The 26,401-nt window shown below is 41.9% G+C and overlaps 1 protein-coding gene across 2 annotated transcripts; it reads right to left on the reverse strand.

Moving 5' to 3' along the window:
* Window positions 1-476: 476 nt before the first annotated feature.
* Window positions 477-15,133, reverse strand: LOC121562368 (enoyl-[acyl-carrier-protein] reductase, mitochondrial-like). Of its 2 annotated transcripts, XM_045226631.1 has the most exons (10): window positions 14,842-15,133; window positions 14,594-14,691; window positions 14,310-14,441; window positions 5,682-5,825; window positions 5,229-5,331; window positions 4,616-4,718; window positions 4,455-4,528; window positions 4,278-4,338; window positions 4,025-4,097; window positions 477-1,234 (listed from the first exon to the last, which is right to left on the reverse strand). In XM_045226631.1, the coding sequence occupies exons 1-10, from the start codon at window positions 15,081-15,083 to the stop codon at window positions 1,071-1,073; spliced, it is 1,194 nt and encodes a 397-aa protein (XP_045082566.1). In that variant the 5' UTR covers window positions 15,084-15,133; the 3' UTR covers window positions 477-1,070. The 2 variants fall into 2 exon arrangements, with proteins under 2 accessions (XP_045082566.1, XP_045082567.1); XM_045226632.1 differs by lacking the exon at window positions 4,025-4,097 and having other exon boundaries at window positions 1,092-1,234; window positions 14,842-15,131.
* Between the last annotated feature and the right edge of the window lie 11,268 nt (window positions 15,134-26,401).

Raw genomic sequence — 26,401 nt, forward strand, 5'->3', positions numbered from 1 at the left:
GGAAAGATGATAAATATAGTAGGCCTAGCCTATAAAAAACCCAGATGGGATCCTCCTCTTTTTAATAGAGGCCATCAAAACGGTTTTCTCACACAATTGCATAGCCTATAGAAATGTTGTGAAAATGAGCTCATGGGCTCTCAAGTGTTTGATTTGATTTTCGAAAACATTTGCATTGATGTCAGAGTGATTAGAGGGACAATAGAGTGCTGAGTACCAGGCAGTTAGCAAGTTTGGTAGGCTACTGATGAGCATCAGCAGCATCAGCGCTTGGAGAAGCCTAGTTACCGTGACTAAATGTTCACGTGGAATTTGCCTGCGGTCATGACTAGTGACTGCCGGTGGCAGTAATATGGTCACTATAACAGCCCTAGTTGGACCCTGCATTAATGTTTTTAAAGCAATAAACCTGTCTAATACGTGTCATGATCGTATTTGCTCATGTTCATACAACAAGTAATTGGAACTCTATAAAATAGATTGATCTTTGCCAAATGTTTATTAGTGTTTTACCAGAACACCATGTGTTGCATAACCACGTTACCCTGGTTCCAGATCTGTTTGTGCCATCTTGCATAGTAATAACCATAGGAGTTGCCAAGACAGCACAAACAGATCTGGGACCAGTCTATAACAATGTTACCATAAAGGAGAAACAAACGTAGACAATACATAACAGTTGTCAAGTAATCCATGACCATTCTGAAAGAATTCCAGGAACATTGTCAGGAAAGATGACTTAAAGTAAAAAATAAAATAAATAAAAAAGTGGTGCTGATAACATATATAGTGGACATTGACCCTCTACGGAAGATACACATATATTGAATGTGTTTGCTTTAGCAACGTATTTCTGACAATGTCGAGACGGCAGCCTTGGTGCTGCACCCGTTGAACGTGCGGGGACTTCGTTTTGTATGCAGGGTCGTATTCAAATCGGGCACCTGCTGCAAAACACTGTTTCTTATTGCACAAGTCCAGGTAGTCCCCCCCTGTTTCAGTCCGATTTCTTCCATTTGGTGCCTAATGAACACAACCCTGAGAACGGCCGGGGCTGGTCAAAAGAAGGGTCACACGACAAGGACCTGTTTGGCTGAGGTGAACGGCTGCATGGCAGTGTCCAGTGCTTGCCGGAAGTCTTGGAGGCCCACCTCGGAACAGGCAGGTGCGGTCAGCTTTCCCTGGCGGATCAGGGAGCAGAGCTCATCCAGCATTCCCCGTAAGGCCCCCTCATCTGGGGAGACAGAAAGATACATAGAGAGCCTTATTATAAGACATTATAGAAGCTCATACATACCAACTCATTCACATAACAGGTTCTAAAGCAGGGGTGTCAAACTCATTTTAGCTCAGGGGCCACATGGAGGAAAATCTATTCCCAAGTGGGCCGGACCGGAAAAATCATGGTATATATATATATATTAACTTCAGATTGTTTTCTTTGTTTTAATACGATCAACATACAACATAAAGCTGGAGCCTGAGGACAGTGTGTCCAAAATAGTACAAGCACAACATCACTATTAATCATAAAACACGTCAAGTTTATTTGAAAATTCTAAAGAAAAAGAACACACAAACACACAATGCCTCAGTGATTAACAGAACTGTTTCACAGATCACAGAACTATATCAGGGTGTCATTTCTCAGGCAGAAATGTAGATACAAATAATGAAATCCTGTTCCCCAAACAAGTGCAAGGACCACAGAGTCAAGAATAGGTTAAATATACAAATAAAATAAAATCAATTAAAAACAATAGCACATCAACATAAAAACATATAAACATAAAGCTGGAGCCTGAGGACAGTGTCCAAAAGCACAACATCACTATTAATCATAAAACACCTCAAGTTATTTAAAAGTTCTGAGGACAAAGAACACACAAACACAAAATGCCTCAGTGATTCACAGATGTATATCAAAGATCACAGAACTATATCAGGGTGTCATTTCTCAGGCAGAAATGTAGATAAAAATAATGAAATCCTGTTCCCCAAACAAGTGCAAGAACCACAGAGTCAAGAATAGGTTAAATATACAAATAAAATAAAATCAATTAAAAACAATAGCACATCAACATAAAAACATATAAACATAAATCTGAAAGCGTTGCTCAAACTCCCGTAACAGTCCCGTTATTTTATCTTTGAACCGCTTCATGTCTGCCCCTTGTTGGGTCGCGCACAATTTTTCAGACAGGGGAAGTGAGCTGCATCACCACCGGCAAGTTCGTCTCCCACAATGACAGCTTCAACTTGAAAGAACGTATGCTGTCATAATACTGCGTGACAACTTTGTTGCGCCCTTGCAGCTGTTTGTTCAAGTTATTCAGGTGCTCTGTAACATCCACCATAAATGCAAGGTCCGGCATCCATTCTGCGGAATGAAATTCTAACACTGGTTTGCCCTTTTCTTCCATGAACTGTTCAATTTCTTCTCAGTAAATCAAAGAAACGCCTCAGCACAGCACCTCGGCTTAACCATCTTACCTCAGTGTGGTATGGCAGGCCATAGATGTGGTCTTTCTCTCTGAGAAGGCTGTCAAACTGACGGTGATTCAGGCTTCTGGATCGGATGAAATTAACAGTTTGGATGACCACCTTCATGACGTTATCCATCTTTAATGACTTGCAACACAAAGCCTCCTGGTGCAAAATACAGTGAAAAGTCAAAAAATCACGTCCTCCATTTGCAGATTGCACTTTCTCTCTGAACTTTGTCACAACGCCTGCTTTTTTTCCCGATCATTGAGGGCGCACCATCTGTAGCCAGGCTGACAGCACGGGACCAGTCCACTCCGACCCTGTCCAGCGCGCCCGACGAGTGCGGTAAAAATATCAGCTGCTGTCGTTGTATCTGTCACCGGCACCAACTCCACGAACTCCTCGGTGACGGTCAATGTGTCATCAACTCCGCGGATGAAAAAATGGCCAGTTGTGCAACATCTGTAATGTCCGTGCTTTCATCAATTGCAACCGAAAACGCAATAAATGACTTTACTTTTGCTTCAACTGGCTGTCCAAATCCACTGAAAGATCGGAAATCCTGTCTGCAACTGTGTTTCTTGTCAGGCTGATATTTGCAAAAGCCTGCCGCTTTTCAGGGCACACAATCTCCGCTGCCTTCATCATGCATGTTTTTACAAATTCACCCTCACTAAATGGTTTTGAAGCCACTGCGATTTCATTAGCAATGAGGTAGCTAGCTTTCACTGCAGCGTCACTGATGTCTCGGCTGTGAGTAAACACAGACTGCTGTTTCTTCAGACCCGCCAACAGTTCATTCACCTTCTCTCATCTCCGCTGTCCTTGAAAGTTGTCATATTTGTCGGCATGAAGACTCACATAGTGGCGACGAAGGTTATATTCTTTCAGCACTGCAACATGCTCTGAACACACCAAACATACAGCTTTCCCATTCAATTCCGTGATTAAATAGGATGACCATTTTTCTTGGAACACTCTGCACTCTGCGTCCACTTTTCTCTTTTTTGACAGAGACATATTGGGGCAATGAGGGTGCCAAAGCACATAATGTTAAAAGTAGAAGCCGTAATAAATATCGCGGGCAAAACAAAGTAGCTCATTGGCTGCACGTGCTTGACCTACTTGCTCTGCCCCGGTATAAACAGTTTGCTTGCTTAACACAATTGCTATTGCGCCATCCACTGGACGCAATTGGAACAGCAGTTTATTTTATTGAAAAATTGCAGCGCATTTTTATACTTTACAAAAATATATTTTCAAAATCATCTCGCGGGCCGGATTAAACCCGTTTGCGGGCCTGATCCGGCCCGCGGGCCGTACGTTTGACACCCCTGTTCTAAAGCATCATACCTGCAGGCTTAAGAAAGTAAAATTTGATACTGGACATTCAATGGGACAAAATTAAAGGAATCATGTGTCTCACTAATAGCTTTGACCCACAATGATGGCATGTGAGGTATGCAGAGCAAAGACCAGTCTCTCCAGACTCCTACATATTTTGTGTGCGTATTGTATCTAAATAGTCCTGGCTCACCCTGAGAGTGGGTTCTCTTCCACTGGGTGACCCAGAACCCTTGCACTTTCACATTTTTGAAGATCAGGGCACTCTGGGGAGAGGACAGACCATTTTTTTATAAGTACGTACAACACACAAGTGGTTTCCATCGATATTAGCATTTAAAGTTATCACCATGTTTATGAGCGGGAGAGATAAAACTGTCTGTTGAAATAGTTCCTAGAGGAACATGGTAGAAAAAGGGTAGTATTCCAGGAAGTAGCAGTCTTACCACAGGAACAGTGATTGGCTGCTTGGCCATCCCTCCATACGTCACCATCGACCCTCCAACTCTGAAAAAGTAGGGGGAGGGAAACTATTTACTTGATCAGATTACAAATCCACTTGAATCTCAGAACATCAAGCTATGGCAACAAAGAAGGTTCAGTTCAGTCACCGGAATACTCACTGTAAGTGACGGAGGAGTTCTGTTGCACTCTTGCCCCCAACTCCATTCAATGCCAGCTTAGGCCTTGGACAGGTCTAGAAGGAAATTAAATAGTGAATTTACATCCAAGGAAAGATCATTATCACATTTAGGCCTTCAGAGCAGTGTTGAAATCCACAGACCTTGAAAAGTTCCTTCATTTCATGCCGCCTCAGGGTCTCCTCTTTGATCACATGACTGGCGCCCATGGCCTTCAGCCTATCAGTAAGCTGTGTGAGATCTGGCCTGTGAAAAGGGACACACGAGTACATGCAGTTCTTCAATACAGGGGCCTTCTTGAATACGCAACCTTGCTTAATATAGTAACTGATTTCTAAGGAAGTTTCTATAGCAGTCTCTCTCACACATCACTTTATTAGGGCAGTAGGCTATATTATGATAGTGGGTTACTTACAACAACCCTGTTCTAGAACAAGACTCAAAGTGCTGTTTTCATTATACCCAGTGTTATCATTAGGGCTGGAATCCTCCCCCTAAATTGTTTTACTTCAGCTGCTGAAAGGTCAAATTCTTAATCAGTCACTAATTCACAGATGTTCTCTTTTTGAAATGTAGCTTAGTGCAGTATGCATTGGTTCTATTCATTTGGCACCAAACCGAAGAAATCAGACTGAAACAGGGAGGGAGTCGAGGGACTACCTGGACTTATAATAAGAAACGCTAATTTTCGTTTTCTGTTGCAAAACATTTTCAGTTGCGTGCCCTAATGAATACAAAACTGGCAATTGGATGTACCTGTCTCTGACCACATTGATGGTTTGGATCCCCCTTGCAGCAGCGATCTGTATGACTGCCTGACCCACACCACTGTTGGCTGCATTCTGGATCACTGTGTCACCTGGAATGAACTCACATACAAAGAGCAGTGCAATAAACCTATTATACAGTGTAGTGTGATGAAGGAAGGTTAGGTTCTGTATAAAAGACTGAAGCTCACTTGTACCCTTTTAACACTATTGGGCCAACCCGAACCTACTTTGCTGGCTCTGACATTTTACTTTCACATGTTCCGTTCCAGCAACTTACGTTGATGCATAACAAGGCCAGAATCATATAGCACTGCTCGGCTTAGCGCAGTAGTGAGAAAAAGGTATTGGAGTGAAAAAGGTATTGGATAAGGGTACAATGGACAAAAATGGGTAACAGCTAGCTTAGATTCTACTTGTTGAAATGGTGAACTTAGCACACCTGGTTTCAGCTCCTCAAAGTCGGAGAGCATCCTAAAGGCAGTGCAGGGGTTAACCCCCAGTGTGGCTGCAGAGAACAGGGGGATGTCATTGGGCAGCGAGATCACATCGTCTTCAGCTAACACCGCTGCTGTCCTCCACGTCCCTGCTCAGACAGAGAGAAAAGGACAGGGTTGTGTTCATTAGGCACCAAATAGAAAACGGACTGAAACAGGGAGGGACCACCTAAACTTGTCCAAGTACATGTTTTTGTTTTCCGTTGCAAAATGTTTTGCTACTGTGTGCCCCGCCCTAATGAATAAGGCCCTGGGGCCTAATTTATAAACATTGCATAGGCACAAAATATGTCCCAAAACATAAGTGCGCCAGTTCACGCAAAAGGTGGCATTTATAAAAACTGAACTTCACGTGAGAATGTGCTTATCCTCCTGCAAACCTTAGACCAGGGGTGTCAAACGTACGGCCCGCGGGCCGGATCAGGCCCGCAAACGGGTTTAATCCGGCCCGCGAGATGATTTTGAAAAATAAAAAAAAAAATAAAAATATATATATATATATATATATATATATATATATATATATATTTTTTTTTGTAAAGTATAAAAATGCGCTGCAATTTTTCAATAAAATAAACTGCTGTTCCAATTGCGTCCACTGGATGGCGCAATAGCGATTGTGTTAAGCAAGCAAACTGTTTATACCGGGGCAGAGCAAGTAGGTCAAGCACGTGCAGCCAATGAGCTACTTTGTTTTGCCCGCGATATTTATTACGGCTTCTACTTTTAACATTATGTGCTTTGGCACCCTCATTGCCCCAATATGTCTCTGTCAAAAAAGAGAAAAGTGGACGCAGAGTGCAGAGTGTTCCAAGAAAAATGGTCATCCTATTTAATCACGGAATTGAATGGGAAAGCTGTATGTTTGGTGTGTTCAGAGCATGTTGCAGTGCTGAAAGAATATAACCTTCGCCGCCACTATGTGAGTCTTCATGCCGACAAATATGACAACTTTCAAGGACAGCGGAGATGAGAGAAGGTGAATGAACTGTTGGCGGGTCTGAAGAAACAGCAGTCTGTGTTTACTCACAGCCGAGACATCAGTGACGCTGCAGTGAAAGCTAGCTACCTCATTGCTAATGAAATCGCAGTGGCTTCAAAACCATTTAGTGAGGGTGAATTTGTAAAAACATGCATGATGAAGGCAGCGGAGATTGTGTGCCCTGAAAAGCGGCAGGCTTTTGCAAATATCAGCCTGACAAGAAACACAGTTGCAGACAGGATTTCCGATCTTTCAGTGGATTTGGACAGCCAGTTGAAGCAAAAAGTAAAGTAATTTATTGCGTTTTGGTTGCAATTGATGAAAGCACGGACATTACAGATGTTGCACAACTGGCCATTTTTTCATCCGCGGAGTTGATGACACATTGACCGTCACCGAGGAGTTCGTGGAGTTGGTGCCGATGACAGATACAACGACAGCAGCTGATATTTTTACCGCACTCGTCGGGCGCGCTGGACAGGGTCGGAGTGGACTGGTCCCGTGCTGTCAGCCTGGCTACAGATGGTGCGCCCTCAATGATCGGGAAAAAAGCAGGCGTTGTGACAAAGTTCAGAGAGAAAGTGCAATCTGCAAATGGAGGACGTGATTTTTGACTTTTCACTGTATTTTGCACCAGGAGGCTTTGTGTTGCAAGTCATTAAAGATGGATAACGTCATGAAGGTGGTCATCCAAACTGTTAATTTCATCCGATCCAGAAGCCTGAATCACCGTCAGTTTGACAGCCTTCTCAGAGAGAAAGACCACATCTATGGCCTGCCATACCACACTGAGGTAAGATGGTTAAGCCGAGGTGCTGTGCTGAGGCGTTTCTTTGATTTACGAGAAGAAATTGAACAGTTCATGGAAGAAAAGGGCAAACCAGTGTTAGAATTTCATTCCGCAGAATGGATGCCGGACCTTGCATTTATGGTGGATGTTACAGAGCACCTGAATAACTTGAACAAACAGCTGCAAGGGCGCAACAAAGTTGTCACGCAGTATTATGACAGCATACGTTCTTTCAAGTTGAAGCTGTCATTGTGGGAGACGCAACTTGCCGGTGGTGATGCAGCTCACTTCCCCTGTCTGAAAAATGTGTGCGCGACCCAACAAGGGGCAGACATGAAGCGGTTCAAAGATAAAATAACGGGACTGTTACGGGAGTTTGAGCAACGCTTTCAGATTTATGTTTATATGTTTTTATGTTGATGTGCTATTGTTTTTAATTGATTTTATTTTATTTGTATATTTAACCTATTCTTGACTCTGTGGTTCTTGCACTTGTTTGGGGAACAGGATTTCATTATTTTTATCTACATTTCTGCCTGAGAAATGACACCCTGATATAGTTCTGTGATCTGTGAAACAGTTCTGTTAATCACTGAGGCATTGTGTGTTTGTGTGTTCTTTTTCTTTAGAATTTTCAAATAAACTTGACGTGTTTTATGATTAATAGTGATGTTGTGCTTGTACTATTTTGGACACACTGTCCTCAGGCTCCAGCTTTATGTTGTATGTTGATCGTATTAAAACAAAGAAAACAAACAATCTGAAGTTGTTGTTTTTAAGTTATATATATACACCATGATTTTTCCGGTCCGGCCCACTTGGGAATAGATTTTCCTCCATGTGGCCCCTGAGCTAAAATGAGTTTGACACCCATGGTTTAAGACATGAAGGTCAGTCAATACGGAACATTTCAAGAACTTTGAAAGTTGTGGTCCTCTGTAGCTCAGCTGGTAGAGCACGGCGCTTGTAACGCCAAGGTAGTAGGTTCGATCCCCGGGACCACCCATACACAAAAATGTATGCACACACGACTGTAAGTCGCTTTGGATAAAAGCGTCTGCTAAATGGCATATTATTATTATTATTATTATTATTCAAGTGCAGTCGCAAAACCCATCAAGCGCTATGATGAAACTAGTTCTCATGAGGACCGCCACAGGAACGGAAGACCCAGAGTTACCTCTGCTGCAGAGGATAAGTTCATTAGAGTTACCAACTTCAGAAATTGCAGCCCAATGAAATGCTTCACAGAGTTCAAGTAACAGACACATCTCAACATCAAGACTGTGTGAATCAGGCCTTCCTGGTCTATTTGCTGCAAAGAAACCACTACTAAAGGACACCAATAAGAAGAAGAGACTTGCTTGGGCCAAGAAATACGAGCAATTGACATTAGACCGGTGGAAATGTGTCCTTTGGTCTGGAGTCCAAATTGGAGATTTTTGGTTCCAACCGTGTCTTTGTGAGACGCGATGTGGGTGAACGGATGATCTCCGCATGTGTATTTCCCACCGTAAAGCATGGAGGAGGAGGTGTTATGGTGTGGGGGTGCTTTGCTGGTGACACTGTCTGTGATTGATTTAGAATTCAAGGCACACTTAACCAGCATGGCTACCACAGCATTCTGCAGCGATACGCCATCCCATATGGTTTGGGCTTAGTGGGACTATCATTGGTTTTTCAACAGGACAATGACCCAACACACCTCCCGGCTGTGTAAGGGCTATTTGACCAAGAAGTAGAGTGATGGAGTGCTGCATCAGATGACCTGGCCTCCACAATCCCCTGATCTCAACCAAATTGAGATGGTTTGGGATGAGTCGGACGGCAGAGTGAAGGAAAAGCAGCCAAGAAGTGCTCAGCATATGTGGGAACTCCTTCAAGACTGTTGGATAAGCACTCCAGGTGAAACTGGTTGAGAGAATGCCAAGAGTGTGCAAAGCTGTCATCAAGGCAAAGGGTGGCTATTTGAAGAATCTCAAATATAAAACACTGATTCCATATGTGTTATTTAATAGTTTTGATGTCTTCACTATTATTCTACAATGTAGAAAATTGTAAAAATAAAGAAAAACCCTTGAATGAGTAGGTGTTCTAAAACTTTTGACGGGTAGTGTATATACAAAAGTATGTGGACACCCCTTCAAATTAGTGGATTCGGCTATTTCAGCCACACCCGCTGCTGACAGGTGTATAACATTGAGCACACAGCCATGCAATCTCCATAGACAAACATTGGCAGTAGAATGGCCTTACTGAAGAGCTCAGTGACTTTCAACGTGGCACCGTCATAGAATGTCACCTTTCCAACAAGAACTAACTTGGCCTAATTCCAATACTTCCAAACTATACAGCAAATAAGGGCGTTATTGTGACCATAAAAGGTGAATGATGGGAGTTTCAGGCGGAATTGTCATGCTCGTTCACGCGTGCACAGTTTTACTACAGGTCTGATTTATAACGAGAAACATCCTTATGTATGGCGTCATTTATAACCGTTGCGTAAATTTCACACTAAATATCTGCGTGCGCCATTTCTGAGAAGACTGCACACGTACACAAATATTGAGATTTAGAAACTTGGCGCACGCCATACATTACGTTATAAATCAGACCTGTCCTGAAACTGTGCGTGCATGAACGAGCATTAAAACTCTGCCTGAAAAACGCCCATTATTCACCTTTTATGGTGACAATTATGCCCTTATTTGCTGTATACTTTGGAAGTATTCGAATTAGGCCAATGCATTTTCCTAAAGGAAATAGCAATAGCGAACTTGATCAAATGTATTTTTAGGTGATGGCAGAATGTTAAACTTTTGCAGTGACATTTGCTGTAGGCCTAGGCTATCTGACAGACAAAATGTTTATGAAAGACAAAACATTTGCAAATTGCTGTGGACCTGTAAACAGACAATTTAATAGGGCCTAATGTTTTGCATTGACTTTTTCCTCGAACCTATGCTGCACTGCCCGAATTCTGAAAAATGGTGTGCTTACAGTGGTAGCCATACACACTTTAATGCAAAAGATAAACTGTCTGTTCACCTGTTCAATTCTACTGTACGTTATAAACCAGCTTCCTTTCTGATGCATAGAGTAAAATACTTGAATCTAATAGGCCCAATTGAATGAGAGATGCGCATGATAATGGGTTGTAGGCTATGGCTACTTCGAGAATATGAACCCATCATGGCCAGAAAAGGTGAAGAATTTATTCTGCAATGGTTATGAAAAATTGATTGTGTGTGTGAATGCAATATTGTCTACTCAGAAAATTTGAAATTACAGTATTCAGATGTAAGCTACACAAGTAACCTACAACTGTCTGTTCCACCATTAATAAACTGTGCTCCGGATCGGATGGCATAGAGCAGGGGTGTCAAACTCATTTTAGCTCAGGGGCCACATGGAGGAAAATCTATTCCCAAGTGGGCCGGACCGGAAAAATCATGGTATATATATAACTTAAAAACAACAACTTCAGATTGTTTTCTTTGTTTTAATACGATCAACATACAACATAAAGCTGGAGCCTGAGGACAGTGTGTCCAAAATAGTACAAGCACAACATCACTATTAATCATAAAACACGTCAAGTTTATTTGAAAATTCTAAAGAAAAAGAACACACAAACACACAATGCCTCAGTGATTAACAGAACTGTTTCACAGATCACAGAACTATATCAGGGTGTCATTTCTCAGGCAGAAATGTAGATAAAAATAATGAAATCCTGTTCCCCAAACAAGTGCAAGAACCACAGAGTCAAGAATAGGTTAAATATACAAATAAAATAAAATCAATTAAAAACAATAGCACATCAACATAAAAACATATAAACATAAAGCTGGAGCCTGAGGACAGTGTCCAAAAGCACAACATCACTATTAATCATAAAACACCTCAAGTTATTTGAAAGTTCTGAGGACAAAGAACACACAAAGCCTCAGTGATTCACAGAAGTATATCACAGATCACAGAACTATATCAGGGTGTCATTTCTCAGGCAGAAATGTAGATACAAATAATGAAATCCTGTTCCCCAAACAAGTGCAAGAACCACAGAGTCAAGAATAGGTTAAATATACAAATAAAATAAAATCAATTAAAAACAATAGCACATCAACATAAAAACATATAAACATAAATCTGAAAGCGTTGCTCAAACTCCCGTAACAGTCCAGTTATTTTATCTTTGAACCGCTTCATGTCTGCCACATGTTGGGTGCGCACACATTTTTCAGACAGGGGAAGTGAGCTGCATCACCACCGGCAAGTTGCGTCTCCCACAATGACAGCTTCAACTTGAAAGAACGTATGCTGTCATAATACTGCGTGACAACTTTGTTGCGCCCTTGCAGATGTTTGTTCAAGTTATTCAGGTGCTCTGTAACATCCACCATAAATGCAAGGTCCGGCATCCATTCTGCGGAATGAAATTCTAACACTGGTTTGCCCTTTTCTTCCATGAACTGTTCAATTTCTTCTCGTAAATCAAAGAAACGCCTCAGCACAGCACCTCGGCTTAACCATCTTACCTCAGTGTGGTATGGCAGGCCATAGCTCAGTGCTACCTGAATGAACGGTCCTTGTGCAGAGCAGAACATGCCAGTCTCTCTGAGAAGGCTGTCAAACTGACGGTGATTCAGGCTTCTGGATCGGATGAAATTAACAGTTTGGATGACCACCTTCATGACGTTATCCATCTTTAATGACTTGCAACACAAAGCCTCCTGGTGCAAAATACAGTGAAAAGTCAAAAAATCACGTCCTCCATTTGCAGATTGCACTTTCTCTCTGAACTTTGTCACAACGCCTGCTTTTTTCCCGATCATTGAGGGCGCACCATCTGTAGCCAGGCTGACAGCGCGGGACCAGTCCACTCCGACCCTGTCCAGCGCGCCGACGAGTGCGGTAAAAATATCAGCTGCTGTCGTTGTATCTGTCATCGGCATCAACTCCACGAACTCCTCGGTGACGGTCAATGTGTCATCAACTCCGCGGATGAAAAAAATGGCCAGTTGTGCAACATCTGTAATGTCCGTGCTTTCATCAATTGCAACCGAAAACGCAATAAATGACTTTACTTTTTGCTTCAACTGGCTGTCCAAATCCACTGAAAGATCGGAAATCCTGTCTGCAACCGTGTTTCTTGTCAGGCTGATATTTGCAAAAGCCTGCCGCTTTTCAGGGCACACAATCTCCGCTGCCTTCATCATGCATGTTTTTACAAATTCACCCTCACTAAATGGTTTTGAAGCCACTGCGATTTCATTAGCAATGAGGTAGCTAGCTTTCACTGCAGCGTCACTGATGTCTCGGCTGTGAGTAAACACAGACTGCTGTTTCTTCAGACCCGCCAACAGTTCATTCACCTTCTCTCATCTCCGCTGTCCTTGAAAGTTGTCATATTTGTCGGCATGAAGACTCACATAGTGGCGACGAAGGTTATATTCTTTCAGCACTGCAACATGCTCTGAACACACCAAACATACAGCTTTCCCATTCAATTCCGTGATTAAATAGGATGACCATTTTTCTTGGAACACTCTGCACTCTGCGTCCACTTCTCTTTTTTGACAGAGACATATTGGGGCAATGAGGGTGCCAAAGCACATAATGTTAAAAGTAGAAGCCGTAATAAATATCGCGGGCAAAACAAAGTAGCTCATTTGCTGCACGTGCTTGACCTACTTGCTCTGCCCCGATATAAACAGTTTGCTTGCTTAACACAATTGCTATTGCGCCATCCCATGGACGCAATTGGAACAGCAGTTTATTCTATTGAAAAATTGCAGCGCATTTTTATACCTAAAAAAAAAAAAAAACTCTTTTTTTTCTTTCCAAAATCATCTCGCGGGCCGGATTAAACCAGTTTGCGGGCCTGATCCGGCCCGTGGGCCGTACGTTTGACACCCCTGGCATAGAGCAAAATACTTAAATTAGCTTATCCATTTTACTACTGTGAAGTGGGTCCAATTAAATTAGAGATGGGACGAATGGTATCCTTGTTGTAGGCCTATGCTACCTCGTAAGTATAAAACCATCACAGAAAAGGTGAGGAATTTATTATGCAATGATAATAATAATAATAATAATAAGCCATTTAGCAGACGCTTTTATCCAAAGCGACTTACAGTCATGCGTGCATACATTTTTGTGTATGGGTGGTCCCGGGGATCGAACCCACTACCTTGGCGTTTCAAGCGCCGTGCTCTACCAGCTGAGCTACAGAGGACCACAACTTTCAAAGTTCTTGAAATGTTCCGTATTGACTGACCTTCATGTCTTAAACTAATTATAGACTGTTGTTTCTCATCATGGAAATGAAATAAATAATAGCCTTGGAAATAGATGCCTATTTTGAATTATTTAAAAATGCAAAGAAACAAAATAGATTTTCTCTCTTCTCACTAACAGCAAATGATTGCATCTTGTTATTAACCTGTTTATTGTTATGAATTAGCCTGCCCATCATATCCCTCATTTGCACAAAATTCTCATCTACTTGCCTGCTTGCAACGCAATACTTCAACCACTAGAAACTGTGCGTACGCATTGTCTAAAGTTTGCGGAAAGGTGAGCACATTTTAATGTCAAGTTCAGGTTTTATAAATGGCAACTTTTGCATGGAAACTGGCGCATGCATGCTTTGGGGTCTATTTAGTACATATGCACGGTTTATAAATGAGGCCCCTGATTTCTAAAGCATGAAGGGCAATTGAAAGGGATTGAATGTAAACCTAGACAGATATTTCAGCCCAGTAGTATCTTGTGAGCATTAAAGTATTAACTCACCTAATCCAGCATCTCTTGGGATCACCCAGTCCCCTGGTTTGAGTGCTTTCACCTGGCTGCCCACTTCCAGGACCTGGGCCACCCCCTCGTTTCCCCCTACTGCTGGAAGGTCAGGTAGGATGGCATAGGTACCTGCAGGACCAAATACAGACATTGGCTTTGGATATAAAACAACTATAGTTAGGATCAATTTGAACTCAATCCAGTTCATTCATGAGAGGAAATCAACAATAAATTAAATTGTGTGTGTGTCCAGTGTGTGTTGTTTTTTCTTTCCTTTTTACCTTGGATCATGTTTATGTCAGAAGGGTTGACGGGGGCTGCCAACAATTTTACAAGGACACTCTTCGCACCAACAGAGGGAAGCTCCATGCTCTCCAACCTGTAAAGTACACAAGACACATTTGAAGCCTCTGGATTCTCTCCTCAGATACATCTGCAACTATGACTGCACGTCACGGCAGCATTGCATTTACATCCAGACTAAATGGGTCGCAGTACTCAATTATTTTAACATAGCTAACATTCTTACTGAACAACTTGAGCAGGGTCCCCGTGGTTTCTGTACAGTAGGGCCGTACAACCATTGATTGAAGATTCAGTTGAATACATACAAATACTACCCCTCGCTCTTGATAGCTGTTGTTGTTGAGTATTGGATCCACTGGTGAAGGTTCTGCATACTGTATGCATCCTCACCTCGGTTCTTTTGCATAACAACCATGCGATACGTGACACCTTTCTTTTAAAACATAAACCCGTAAACCCGGCCATCTTGGATTAACCCTTGGCATATCAGAATCAAGTAGGGTTTCCACCACTTCCGATTTCGCCAGACGAAGTTCCGCCCCCCATTCATTTTCAACGTGAGAACGCGGAGCAATGCGCAGGGGATTGTGGGAAGGTGAGCGCCGCGAACCCTGCTAGCCGAGTGATAGAAAAAGTTCAGCTCTGCTCTACTTTATGCAAATTGCACGCTGCCACAGCTGCCATTAACCGATCAGGGAAGAAGCAGATGTTTGCTTGAAAATATTCTGTTCATGAAACATAGTTCCGCCTGTTATTAGTTCAGGGCAAGCACAACCAAAAAGGAAAGCAAATCATAGCTGTGTCTGGATTTCCAATTCTATATGATTTTGCTTTGCTAGAATACAGAGAGATTTGCACAACAATGTTTGCTTGTCCAGCTAGCTAGCTATTAACATCAAGTAACCTAAATTGTTACTGCTCTAATTACTTTGGTAACCAGTTTATAATAGCAATAAGGCAACTAGAGGGTGCTTTAAGCAATAAGGCAGAAGGGGTGTGGTATATGGCCAATATACCAGGGCTAAGGGCTGTGTCCTAGCACTCCACGCTGTGTCATGCATAAGAACAGCCCTTAGCCGTGGTATATTGGCCATATACCACACACCCCCGGCCTTATTGCTTAAGGCACCCCCTAGTTTTGTCACACCTGGACTACTGTTCAGTCGTGTGGTCAGGTGCCACAAAAAAGGACTTAGGAAAATTGCAATTGACTCAGAACAGGGCAGCACGGCTGGCCCTTGGATGTACACAGAGAGCTAATAAATAATATGCATGTCGATCTCTCCTGGCTCAAAGTGGAGGAGAGATAGACTTAATCACTACTCGTGTTTATGAGAGGTGTTGACATGTTGGGTGCACCGAGCTGTCTGTTTGAGCTATTGGCGCACAGCTCGGTCCCCTATGTATACCCCACAAGACATGCCACCAGAGGTTTCTTCACAGTCCCAAAGTCCAGAACAGACTATGGGAGGCGCACAGTACTACATAGAGTCATGACTTCATGGAACTCTATTCCACATCAAGTAACTGATGCAAGTAGTAAAATTAGATTAAAAAAAAACAGATTAAAAAACACCTTATGGAACAGCAGGGACTGTGAAGCAACACAAACATAGGCGCAGACACATGCATACATACGATAACATACGCACTATACACACACGTACACATTGATTTTTGTACTGTAGATATGTGGTAGTGGTGGAGTAGGGGCCTGAGGGCACACAGTGTGTTGTGAATGTATTATAATGTTTTTAAAATTGTATGAACTGCCTTAATTTTGCTGGACCCCAGGAAGAGTAGCTGCTGCCTTGGCAGCAGCTAATGGGGATCCATAATAAATACAAATACAGATATACCACACCCCCTCGGCCTTATTGCTTAAGTAGACTGCCCCTGGCAGATGAATGCGTAACTGTTTTCGACCATTCAATGCAAATAATCAGTGGCTAGAAAAAACTTTTATTCTTAAGAATGTATAAACAACATATAACATACAGTGGGGAGAACAAGTATTTGATACACTGCCGATTTTGCAGGTTTTCCTACTTACAAAGCATGTAGAGGTCTGTAATTTTTATCATAGGTACACTTCAACTGTGAGAGACGGAATCTAAAACAAAAATCCAGAAAATCACATTGTATGATTTTTAAGTAATTAATTTGCATTTTATTGCATGACATAAGTATTTGATCACCTACCAACCAGTAAGAATTCCGGCTCTCACAGACCTGTTAGTTTTTCTTTAAGAAGCCCTCCTATTCTCCACTCATTACCTGTATTAACTGCACCTGTTTGAACTCGTTACCTGTATAGAAGACACCTGTCCACACACTCAATCAAACAGACTCCAACCTCTCCACAATGGCCAAGACCAGAGAGCTGTGTAAGGACATCAGGGATAAAATTGTAGACCTGCACAAGGCTGGGATGGGCTACAGGACAATAGGCAAGCAGCTTGGTGAGAAGGGAACAACTGTTGGCACAATTATTAGAAAATGGAAGAAGTTCAAGATGACGGTCAATCACCCTCGGTCTGGGGCTCCATGCAAGATCTCACCTCGTGGGGCATCAATGATCATGAGGAAGGTGAGGGATCAGCTCAGAACTACACGGCAGGACCTGGTCAATGACCTGAAGAGAGCTGTGACCACAGTCTCAAAGAAAACCATTAGTAACACACTATGCTGTCATGGATTAAAATCCTGCAGTGCACGCAAGGTCCCCCCGCTCAAGCAGCGCATGTCCAGGCCCGTCTGAAGTTTGCCAATGACTATCTGGATGATCCAGAGGAGGAATGGGAGAAGGTCATGTCGTCTGATGAGACAAAAATATAGCTTTTTGGTCTAAACTCCACTCGCCGTGTTTGGAGGAAGAAGAAGGATGAGTACAACCCCAAGAACACCATCCCAACCGTGAAGCATGGAGGTTGAAACATCATTCTTTGGGGATGTTTTTCTGCAAAGGGGACAGGACGACTGCACCGTATTGAGGGGAGGATGGATGGGGCCATGTATCGCGAGATCTTGGCCAACAACCTCCTTCCCTCAGTAAGAGCATTGAAGATGGGTCGTGGCTGGGTCTTCCAGCATGACAACGACCCGAAACACACAGCCAGGGCAACTAAGGAGTGGCTCCGTAAGAAGCATCTCAAGGTCCTGGAGGGGCCTAGCCAGTCTCCAGACCTGAACCCAATAGAAAATCTTTGGAGGGAGCTGAAAGTCCGTATTGCCCAGCGACAGCCCCGAAACCTGAAGGATCTGGAGAAGGTCTGTATGGAGGAGTGGGCCAAAATCCCTGCTGCAGTGTGTGCAAACCTGGTCAAGACCTACAGGAAACGTATGATCTCTGTAATTGCAAACAAAGGTTTCTGCACCAAATATTAAGTTCTGCTTTTCTGATGTATCAAATACTTATGTCATGCAATAAAATGCAAATTAATTACTTAAAAATCATACAATGTGATTTTCTGGAAAACCTGCAAAATCGTCAGTGTATCAAATACTTGTTCTCCCCACTGTACATATTGTTGCATTGGGAGAAAAAATGACAACAGGAAACACATTGAGTATTGACAGATGTTTATTATTAACTAGTAGGAAATTGTATCTTCACAAATCAGTAAACTGTTAGTCACAGTGTATTTGGAATGCATGCTTCACACCATTTAACAAATTGAGGAAGTGAAAAACAAGTCCAACCAATCAACCCAGTACCCTGAGATACCAGAGCATAAGATTATATGGTTCAAGAGCCAAAGGTTTATGGCAGTAAACATTGATACATTCCTCAGTATAATAAATGCACATTCTTTGGAAATGACAGGCAACATCCCCCATAGATACCACACAACTGCATCAAATGGCCTATGATCACAAATGATGGAATAGCACAAAAAGCATAAACATGACACAAGGGTCACTTGTTTATGCAGTAGCCTATATGTTTTTCTGTGGTTTCCATGTAACCCTGAGCACATAATAATATACTCAGTCCTTTGCCTTTAAAGATTAATCTAACCCATCTAACAAACAACAATCAAATCACAATGTGACAACAACACATCAATGGGGAGTCAAAATAGCTTGAGCTAAAACAGTTTTTCTCAAACACACATGGTTCAAAAACAACTTTTGCTGTGCCATACAAGATACTAATTTAGCTAATATAGTTATTGAGGTACAACATAGCTTTGTTTCCATTATATCCATTCAGTTTGGCACTTGCATTGCTTAATTCTACTAGTCCAGAACAGTGAAATGATCTAAGCAATGACCTCTGCAGAAATGAGTCATATTATACTTTTCATCAGTCCACAGTGGAGAATTTGAGAAGTCGAGAGTGATACATTGTGAAACAACTGATGTAATTTAATCATCAGAGGGCTTACTAACCAGAGATTAGCAAAATACACGTGGGTGTTTCTCTTTTTTAATGGGAAGGATATAGGTCATTCATACTGCAACATTTTCTAAACCCAGCAAGTACAAATGTTCATTTAAAAAGCACATCTTGAATCTTATTAGACACAGATGTTCTATGTGCGCTATAGTCCCACATGACTGAATCAATGGACATTTGCTTTCACCACATTTCTTTACATGACAAAATCCTGAGTTAAAACACGTATCACTTACTTAAACTTGTACGACTTGGAAAATAATATATCCCACCACCCAATAACAACAATCTGGGTATGAAGCAACCATGACACATTCTATTAGTCACAAGCATTATTAGTCTGAAATACCATGTTTTAGCCATGTATTGAGACGAGACAACCCCAATGTGTATAATACTACTAGCCCCAATCCCTTAATAAGGTAACAATATTCTCCTAAACTCCCCATCAATAACGATTATAGAGGGAAACATACAATAATAGAGGAATATTATTGGCCTATCATGGCATATAATTATGTAGGGCAAAATAATAGAGAACATCAGCAGATGTGGTATTAGATGTTGACAAAGTATAAGTATACAATATTGTGTGTAATAACACCTCATATAGTCTCACATGTCAAAACATTTAAAAACTAGTTTTAAGGACACGCTATGAATGTGTTTTATTCTTCATGATTAACTGGCATTTTAAAGCATTTTGTTCGGATTAGAGAAAATAGAGTTTTTCTGTTATGCCAAGACATTCAAAACTGGTCCTCTACCATGTTATTGTCACGCGCTTTGATTTGGCACCAGAACACATCCTTGTCTTTCACTGCACACATACAACTAATATAGACAAACATTGCACCCCAATCCCATCCCTCCCCAACCCTCCTCCATCGCCCCTTCCAAGCCTTCCAAAAAATCTGAAGTATTCCCTGAGTTTTCAGATTCGTGATTCCTGAGAGACAAGCCTGAGTGGAGGTTATATATATGTTTCGTTCACCACCTACATACAACAGCATCTTGTTAATCAAAATATAAAAATATGGAACACATATTCATAAGATTAAACTGAATAGAATAGAATACAATATTGCATCTCATACATGATTAGTGCAGAGTGACATTTGCATTGGTTTTGGCATAGATAAAAAGTGAAGATTCACAACGTTGCTGGAACGCTAATTGTGTGGAGCAGGAAATCATACAAGGCAAAGTAAAGAGAACAAAATAATTAATTAAAGGGTCATTATAACATTGAACATTTGTCCAATGTTTTTAGACCACAAAAGTAGTCTTATGTCAAGATGAATCCACATCCTATGCCATCGGTGGTGTAGATCCAGCTATATGCCTCAACCCCAAATGAATGGAAAAGATAAGCACTGCAATTCCATTCTGGATTATGGCATAGCTGGATACAAAACTAGCCTGGGACATGGACTTATCCCCACAGAAGACCCCTTTGAGGTATTTAAACATCTGACAAACTTTGATTTGGGGTATTACATCCCTTTAAACTCAAATAGCATTGAACAAGATAAAGGCAGACATGAGTGGCTAAGATATCTGATGTATAGTATGTGATGGGAAACCCATCACAGTTAACCTGGTCCTAGATCTGTTTTTGTTTGCCGTAACAATGACCATAGGAGTTGGCAAGACAGCACAAACAGAGCTGGGACCAGGCTATCATGGAGTGACCTAAACCTGAATATGAGGAGAAGCTGCAGCGCAATTTAGATACAAATAAATAACGACTATTTTAAAAAGGCTTCATAATAATTCTAAATATATATTAATTGGATGTTAGCGGTCTGTCTTTCAGCTTCTCCTGTAAAACGGGAGTAAAAGGCTGATTGGCTTAGCTAGTTCTACATGCACCTCCATGCAGGGCTGGGTCGTATTCATTTGTGCACACCGTAGAAAAAAATGATTCGCAACGAACGATAACAACCGTTTCTTATTGGACAAATTCTGGTAGTCCCTCCCTGTTTCAGTCCGTTTGGTGCCTTGTGAATACGACTGTGGTGTTCCTTTATAGCCCTCACAAGAAGCTAGGAGGCAATGTCTTAAATAGGTACCTAGTAATTGACGACACTGATTAAAAAACGCGTTGCTCCCGCTTTTACTCTTTAAAAAAAGGGTTCTCAAAAGGGATCTTTGTAGTGGGATAGGTTTCTACATGAAGCCTTTTTCACTCGAAGAACCCTTATGGTTCTAAGCAGCACCTTTTTTTCTAAGACAGTAGACAACGCCTAATGCTGCTGCTTCGACTGTCAAGTATAAACAGGACATGTATGATTATGTAGATTCCTGAATCAACCTCAATAATCCATTAAAATCTTGTATCTGATTTCTATGTAGACATGATAAATTACTTATTTGATACATTTCACAGGTACTTGGTGTAATTACTGGAGTCAGTGATTAAATTCCAAATACTGATGTATGTAGTCTAAGCAGAGGATGATCAAGTTGATTATACAGATGTAAAATCTTAATTCAAGGCAGTTTGCTACAGCAGGAAAATAATCCTACAGCAACAGGAAATTTGAATTATTATGTGGATTATAATTAATGGACATTTTTTATAAGGGTTGATACATTTTTCTTTAGGGCAAATAAAGTCTGACATTTAAAGTGGAAATTACAAACGTTAGAAGCCCTTTTAAACCTTGAATACACTACAAGTAGCATTTTCTGCTGTGCATGAAAATTCTCAGCAACAGAAGAGTGATCAAATTAAGATTCTACATTTGTAGGGTTCTAGTGTAGGGTTGTAATGAGGCAGCAGCAGATCAGACATGTACCACGAGGGAGACTGAGCACCTAAGAGAGACCGCATTGTGCCACCCCAACATAAAGAGATGACGCAACAATAACAACCGGAAGCTGGCCATAGAAGCCATACTTTTTGGTTTGACATTCATTTGTCCCCAGGACATCTGGATGGTCACTTGCAATATTGGCAGCCGCCAATACATTGCCTATAGCTATTATCCAATACCCCGTCCCGTTGGTTCGTATGTACCCAGCCATTACCACCCATGAGACTAACATTCATTGCAGAGGTGTAGTGTCACAACTCTGTCTTTGTCGGATATAGTGGGGTGTAACAATCAGGAAAGTCAAGAGGTTGTAAGGCAGAAAAAGTGTTTAGCTATCTTCTTGACACTGTGATTTTAAGCTTCCTGGTGAGTTTAGTATAGTAGCATGCCAGTGTGAGTGGCATGGTTTCTCATGATCTGCTCTGTAAAAAATAAACGACTTTCTATTCTATAAAGACATCAAAATAATATGTGATGTGCCATAACTTATTACAAGTTTAAACCCCTCAATAGCGGTTCCATACATTTTTACAAATATTTCCTGAGTGCTATAATAATACAGCTGTATTTGTGAGTGTTACACCCAAAAAAAATTACTTCAGTAACATTCTTTCTTCATGATCGTTTTGTTTACAAAAACCTGAGGTAGTTCCATAAGCATCTTATACAGTTGAAAGGAAACTTAGCGGCTATCTTTCCAGTAAAGCAGTTTGATTGGTTTCTGTGCTTCCCCCGGCTTCCTTCCTGCGTCTCCTCGTTCAATCGGAGCTCACGGGGGGCAGGAGTGAGTGGCCGTGTTCCTCCTCGTCCCCTTTCAAGGAGGAGGGCTTTCCCTGAGAACCTGGTGAGGACTGCTGTGCTTTGATTGGGCAGTTGGCGACCATGTGGGCAATGCTCTGGCAGAAATGGCACTTCTTGGGCTGGGGCGGCAACTTGCACTCCTTGGCATGGTGGTCCAGGCCGCCGCAGTTGTAGCACCTAAAAAAACAAGACAAAGTGCATGTTTGAGATTGAAGACACTGCACAGAATCACTGAATCACTGATCTACAAATCACCGTGCATCTCAAATAACTACTCATTATGTGATGAAGATTAGCGATTCTGCACCTCGCCTTGCACAAACGGATCCCCTCAACCACGCTGATAAACGTAGGGGGTGCTGATTTAGGATCAGCTTAGCTTTTATATCACAATGAATAAGATTGTATGGAGAGTGAGGACCTGATCCTTCAGATGTAGGATCTTAATTTGATCACCCTGTTGCAGGAGATTCTGAAGTTTGTCATTTCCACTTTGAAATTTCAGACTTGATTTCCCTTTAGAAAAATGTATATCAACCCCTACAAAAATGTCCAGTATTTGTAATCCACATAATAATTTACATTTCTTATTGCAGCAGGATTATTTTCCTGCTTTAGCCAACTGGCTCAAATTAAGAGACTACATTTGATAGGAGAGTTGGGCCAGTAACCAAAAGGTTGGTGGATCGAATCCCCGAGCCGACAAGGTAAAAATCAGTCTGCCCCTGAGCAAGGCAGTTAACCCCAACAACAACTGCTCCCCGGGCACCGATGACGTGGATATCGATTAAGGCAGCCCCCCCCGGACCTTTCTGATTCAGAGGGGTTGAGTTAAATGCGTTAGACACATTTCAGTTGAATGCATTCAGTTGTACAACTGACTAGGTATCCCCCTTTCCCTTTCGCAACATATGGCCCCTGATCTTGTATTGAGTGAGATGCGCTGTCACCTGCAATCCACAAGAGGGTAGCATATGCCAGTTAGAACTCTGGCCAGTTATATGCAGTGGCCTATGACCATCCTTTTTATGAGAACAGGGTTAAAAGTGGGTTAAAAAGTGCAAATGATCTTTGTTCTACACCATGTGCAAATGCAAATTGAACATAACAGCAAGCATGCAATAAGCATGCAACTCTTTTCTACAGGATGTACACTATTTATAAAAGCACGTTCTCTCTGAATGTTTCAGTAGGCTATTTGTTACTTTGAATGGCCTCCCATCTACAAATTAACCACCCTTTTCATTCTTTGTCCACAGTACTTTGCTGCAAAGAGGTATTTTTAGCTACATCAATTATATTCCTTCCCCATAGAACGTACACAGAGAATCACAGTCCATGCAGAAGGGTTAGGGTCAATGGTAGCCATAAAAGAGTAGCCTTCCTTTGATAGCTTCGGTTTAAACAGGACCTATAGAATAGCCACGCGTCCAAGGGCGGCTGACAGATGGGCAGTGGCAGTGGGGCTGTCACCGCTGCTGTGCCACTGAGAAGCTATTGAGGACCCCCTTCCCCCAATGATGCAGATGAGGCTTGGTCAGGGGAGACTCAGGGAGGCTCCAGAGGGGTCAGTTGATTATTTGTACCACTGGCCGTTGGGTTGGTGTCAAGGTCTACCAGCACAGAAGCTCTGGCCTGGCCCAACTGTCTCAACATCGATCAGGGAGTGCGTGCAGGAAAAGGGAAGTGGTCCTTTGTCTTAAAAGCCGCAGCAATGATCTCCTAACTCTGACCCCTGCGGTCCTCTCTAACCTCCGCAACTCCAACCCCCTACATTTGAGTCATACACGGTTGCCATGGTTACAGTGACCTCTAACCTCCTCCCGGGCTCCTGCATCTGTTATCAATTAAATGGACTGGGTTTTTTTTCACTCCCTGCATCATATATACCTACAAAAGGCGTCAGCAAGCTTCAGTTCGGCTGGCAACTAGCCGAAGTCTGCTTGGCGAACCGAACATGTGTGCTCGCATACTCCCTTGAAATACCTCCGCTTAAAAAAAAAAAAACACAGCAATAGTACTGTTAGTCCATTTTGAGACGCCGTAGCCAGTACACTTCCTCATAATAGTCAGAATTAATCTACGATAACGCAATATTCTCAATGTAGAAATTTGCATGAAAACGAGTCGTCTCTCATTGAATGACAACAAAGGATTTACTGATGAATCCTTACTGTTGACCAATCACCGACGAAGGGGCGTAGACTTCGGCTACAGACTTCGGCTTGTCTCAAGAAAACATTTTGTGTGCCCGAAAAACACCTTACCGAAGTCCAAAATAAACAAAAATGTCACAAAATGTCATCATAATATATGCACAAACTCTTCCGAACTGTTTTGGCTCGGAAGCATGCGGACGCTTTAAGGTGGTCCAAGAAATGTGGGTTGAGAATCAGAAAAGAAACAGTGGCTGACTATGGCCATATTTTAAGAAATATGGAGAGTCCAGATAACACTGGTGAAAAGAGTGCCAGGGCCCTCTGTTTCTAATCCCATGCAAACACCGCCACCAAATAAAGAATATTGAATATGCCATTGACAAAAATCCTTTATAATCATAAACCTATGTAATGATTAATCTTCAAGACATACTATAAAACACTTTCTCTTATTCTCCATTGAAAATGTTGGAGTTGGCCCCATATGATTCCTCTTATAAGGACCAGTGCGCCACAGGCCTCCCAGGACTCTTTGAGGCCATAACGATCTCCATTCTCACCCTGACTACACTCTGGGCCTAATCACAACTGACAGGAGGCCACATTGATACCCCTCTCTAACCCATCACAATATCCACAACGGACAAAGGACCCACAATGTTGGCCCTCCTCTCACTTTTACTTTACTTTATGGTGAGAAAAAGTGAAGGGATTTGTGCATTTGAAAAGGAATGCATTATTCAAGTAGTGGGGTATGGAACCTTTTTCATGCAAAAGGATTCTTCAGAACCTTCTCAACGGACAAAATGCTTCTAGTAGGGTTCTTTATGGGTAATAAGGTTCTACCTAGAACCATTAAGGGTTATTTTACAGGAACAAGCCAAAATAACTTATTTTTGTAGATTTGTTATTATAACTAACATGAGTAATATTTAAACATCAAACACACCTAGAATTAAATATTTCACTAGTTCTACACTGTAATGACAGGATCATTATAATCCACATCTAAAGTGATTCAGAAACATTCATGTTACCAGTTCAGGTTACCACCACAAAAACACATTTTGTGGAAGAGGTTTGGAAAAGGTTTTCAAAGAGAGAACCACTGGGTGTGAATCCACAAGGGACGGCCAGAATTAAACAGCTATTGATCCAGGTCACACGCCAAGCCTGCCTGTGTGACCCTAACCACGGCCAGGGGTGGGGGTCAAGGAAAAGAAGAAGAGGACAAAACTGAAACACCATTTTGCATCATATCCAAAATGGATGGACCATTGCAGATGTGAGACCCAACCACAATAAATAAAACGCTTTGGCCCACCATCTTTTGAGTATGCGAGACCCCTACTATGGTATACTTAGATGTGGTATGTGTGTGAGATATGTACATTGTTGCTTATCTGATAAGGCATTTTCTGTCCATTTTCATTTTGTGAACGACCTCTTTTTCACTTAACACCAGTGTTCAAATATAGTTTGGAGGGTTTTGGAATGTTTGCGGGAATGAGTTTCTGTTTCAGTGTGTACATTTGAGTATATACGTTGTCCCCATTTGATGTACAAACAGAGTGTGCATGCAAGGCAGGCACTCACCTA

The sequence above is a fragment of the Coregonus clupeaformis genome, chromosome 17 (genome assembly GCF_020615455.1).
Source record: "Coregonus clupeaformis isolate EN_2021a chromosome 17, ASM2061545v1, whole genome shotgun sequence".
Lineage (NCBI taxonomy): Eukaryota > Metazoa > Chordata > Actinopteri > Salmoniformes > Salmonidae > Coregonus > Coregonus clupeaformis.

Bases quoted from the DNA above. Each gene is read 5' to 3' on its own strand.
- LOC121562368 (XM_045226631.1), bottom strand. From the start codon at position 15,083: ATGGCCGGGTTTACGGGTTTATGTTTTAAAAGAAAGGTGTCACGTATC. The intron at 5,332-5,681 runs GTGTGCTAAGTT...AGTTCATTCCAG, and splicing joins CTTTGAGGAGCTGAAACCAG to GTGACACAGTGATCCAGAAT. The intron at 4,529-4,615 runs GTCTGTGGATTT...ATTTCCTTCTAG, and splicing joins AAATGAAGGAACTTTTCAAG to ACCTGTCCAAGGCCTAAGCT.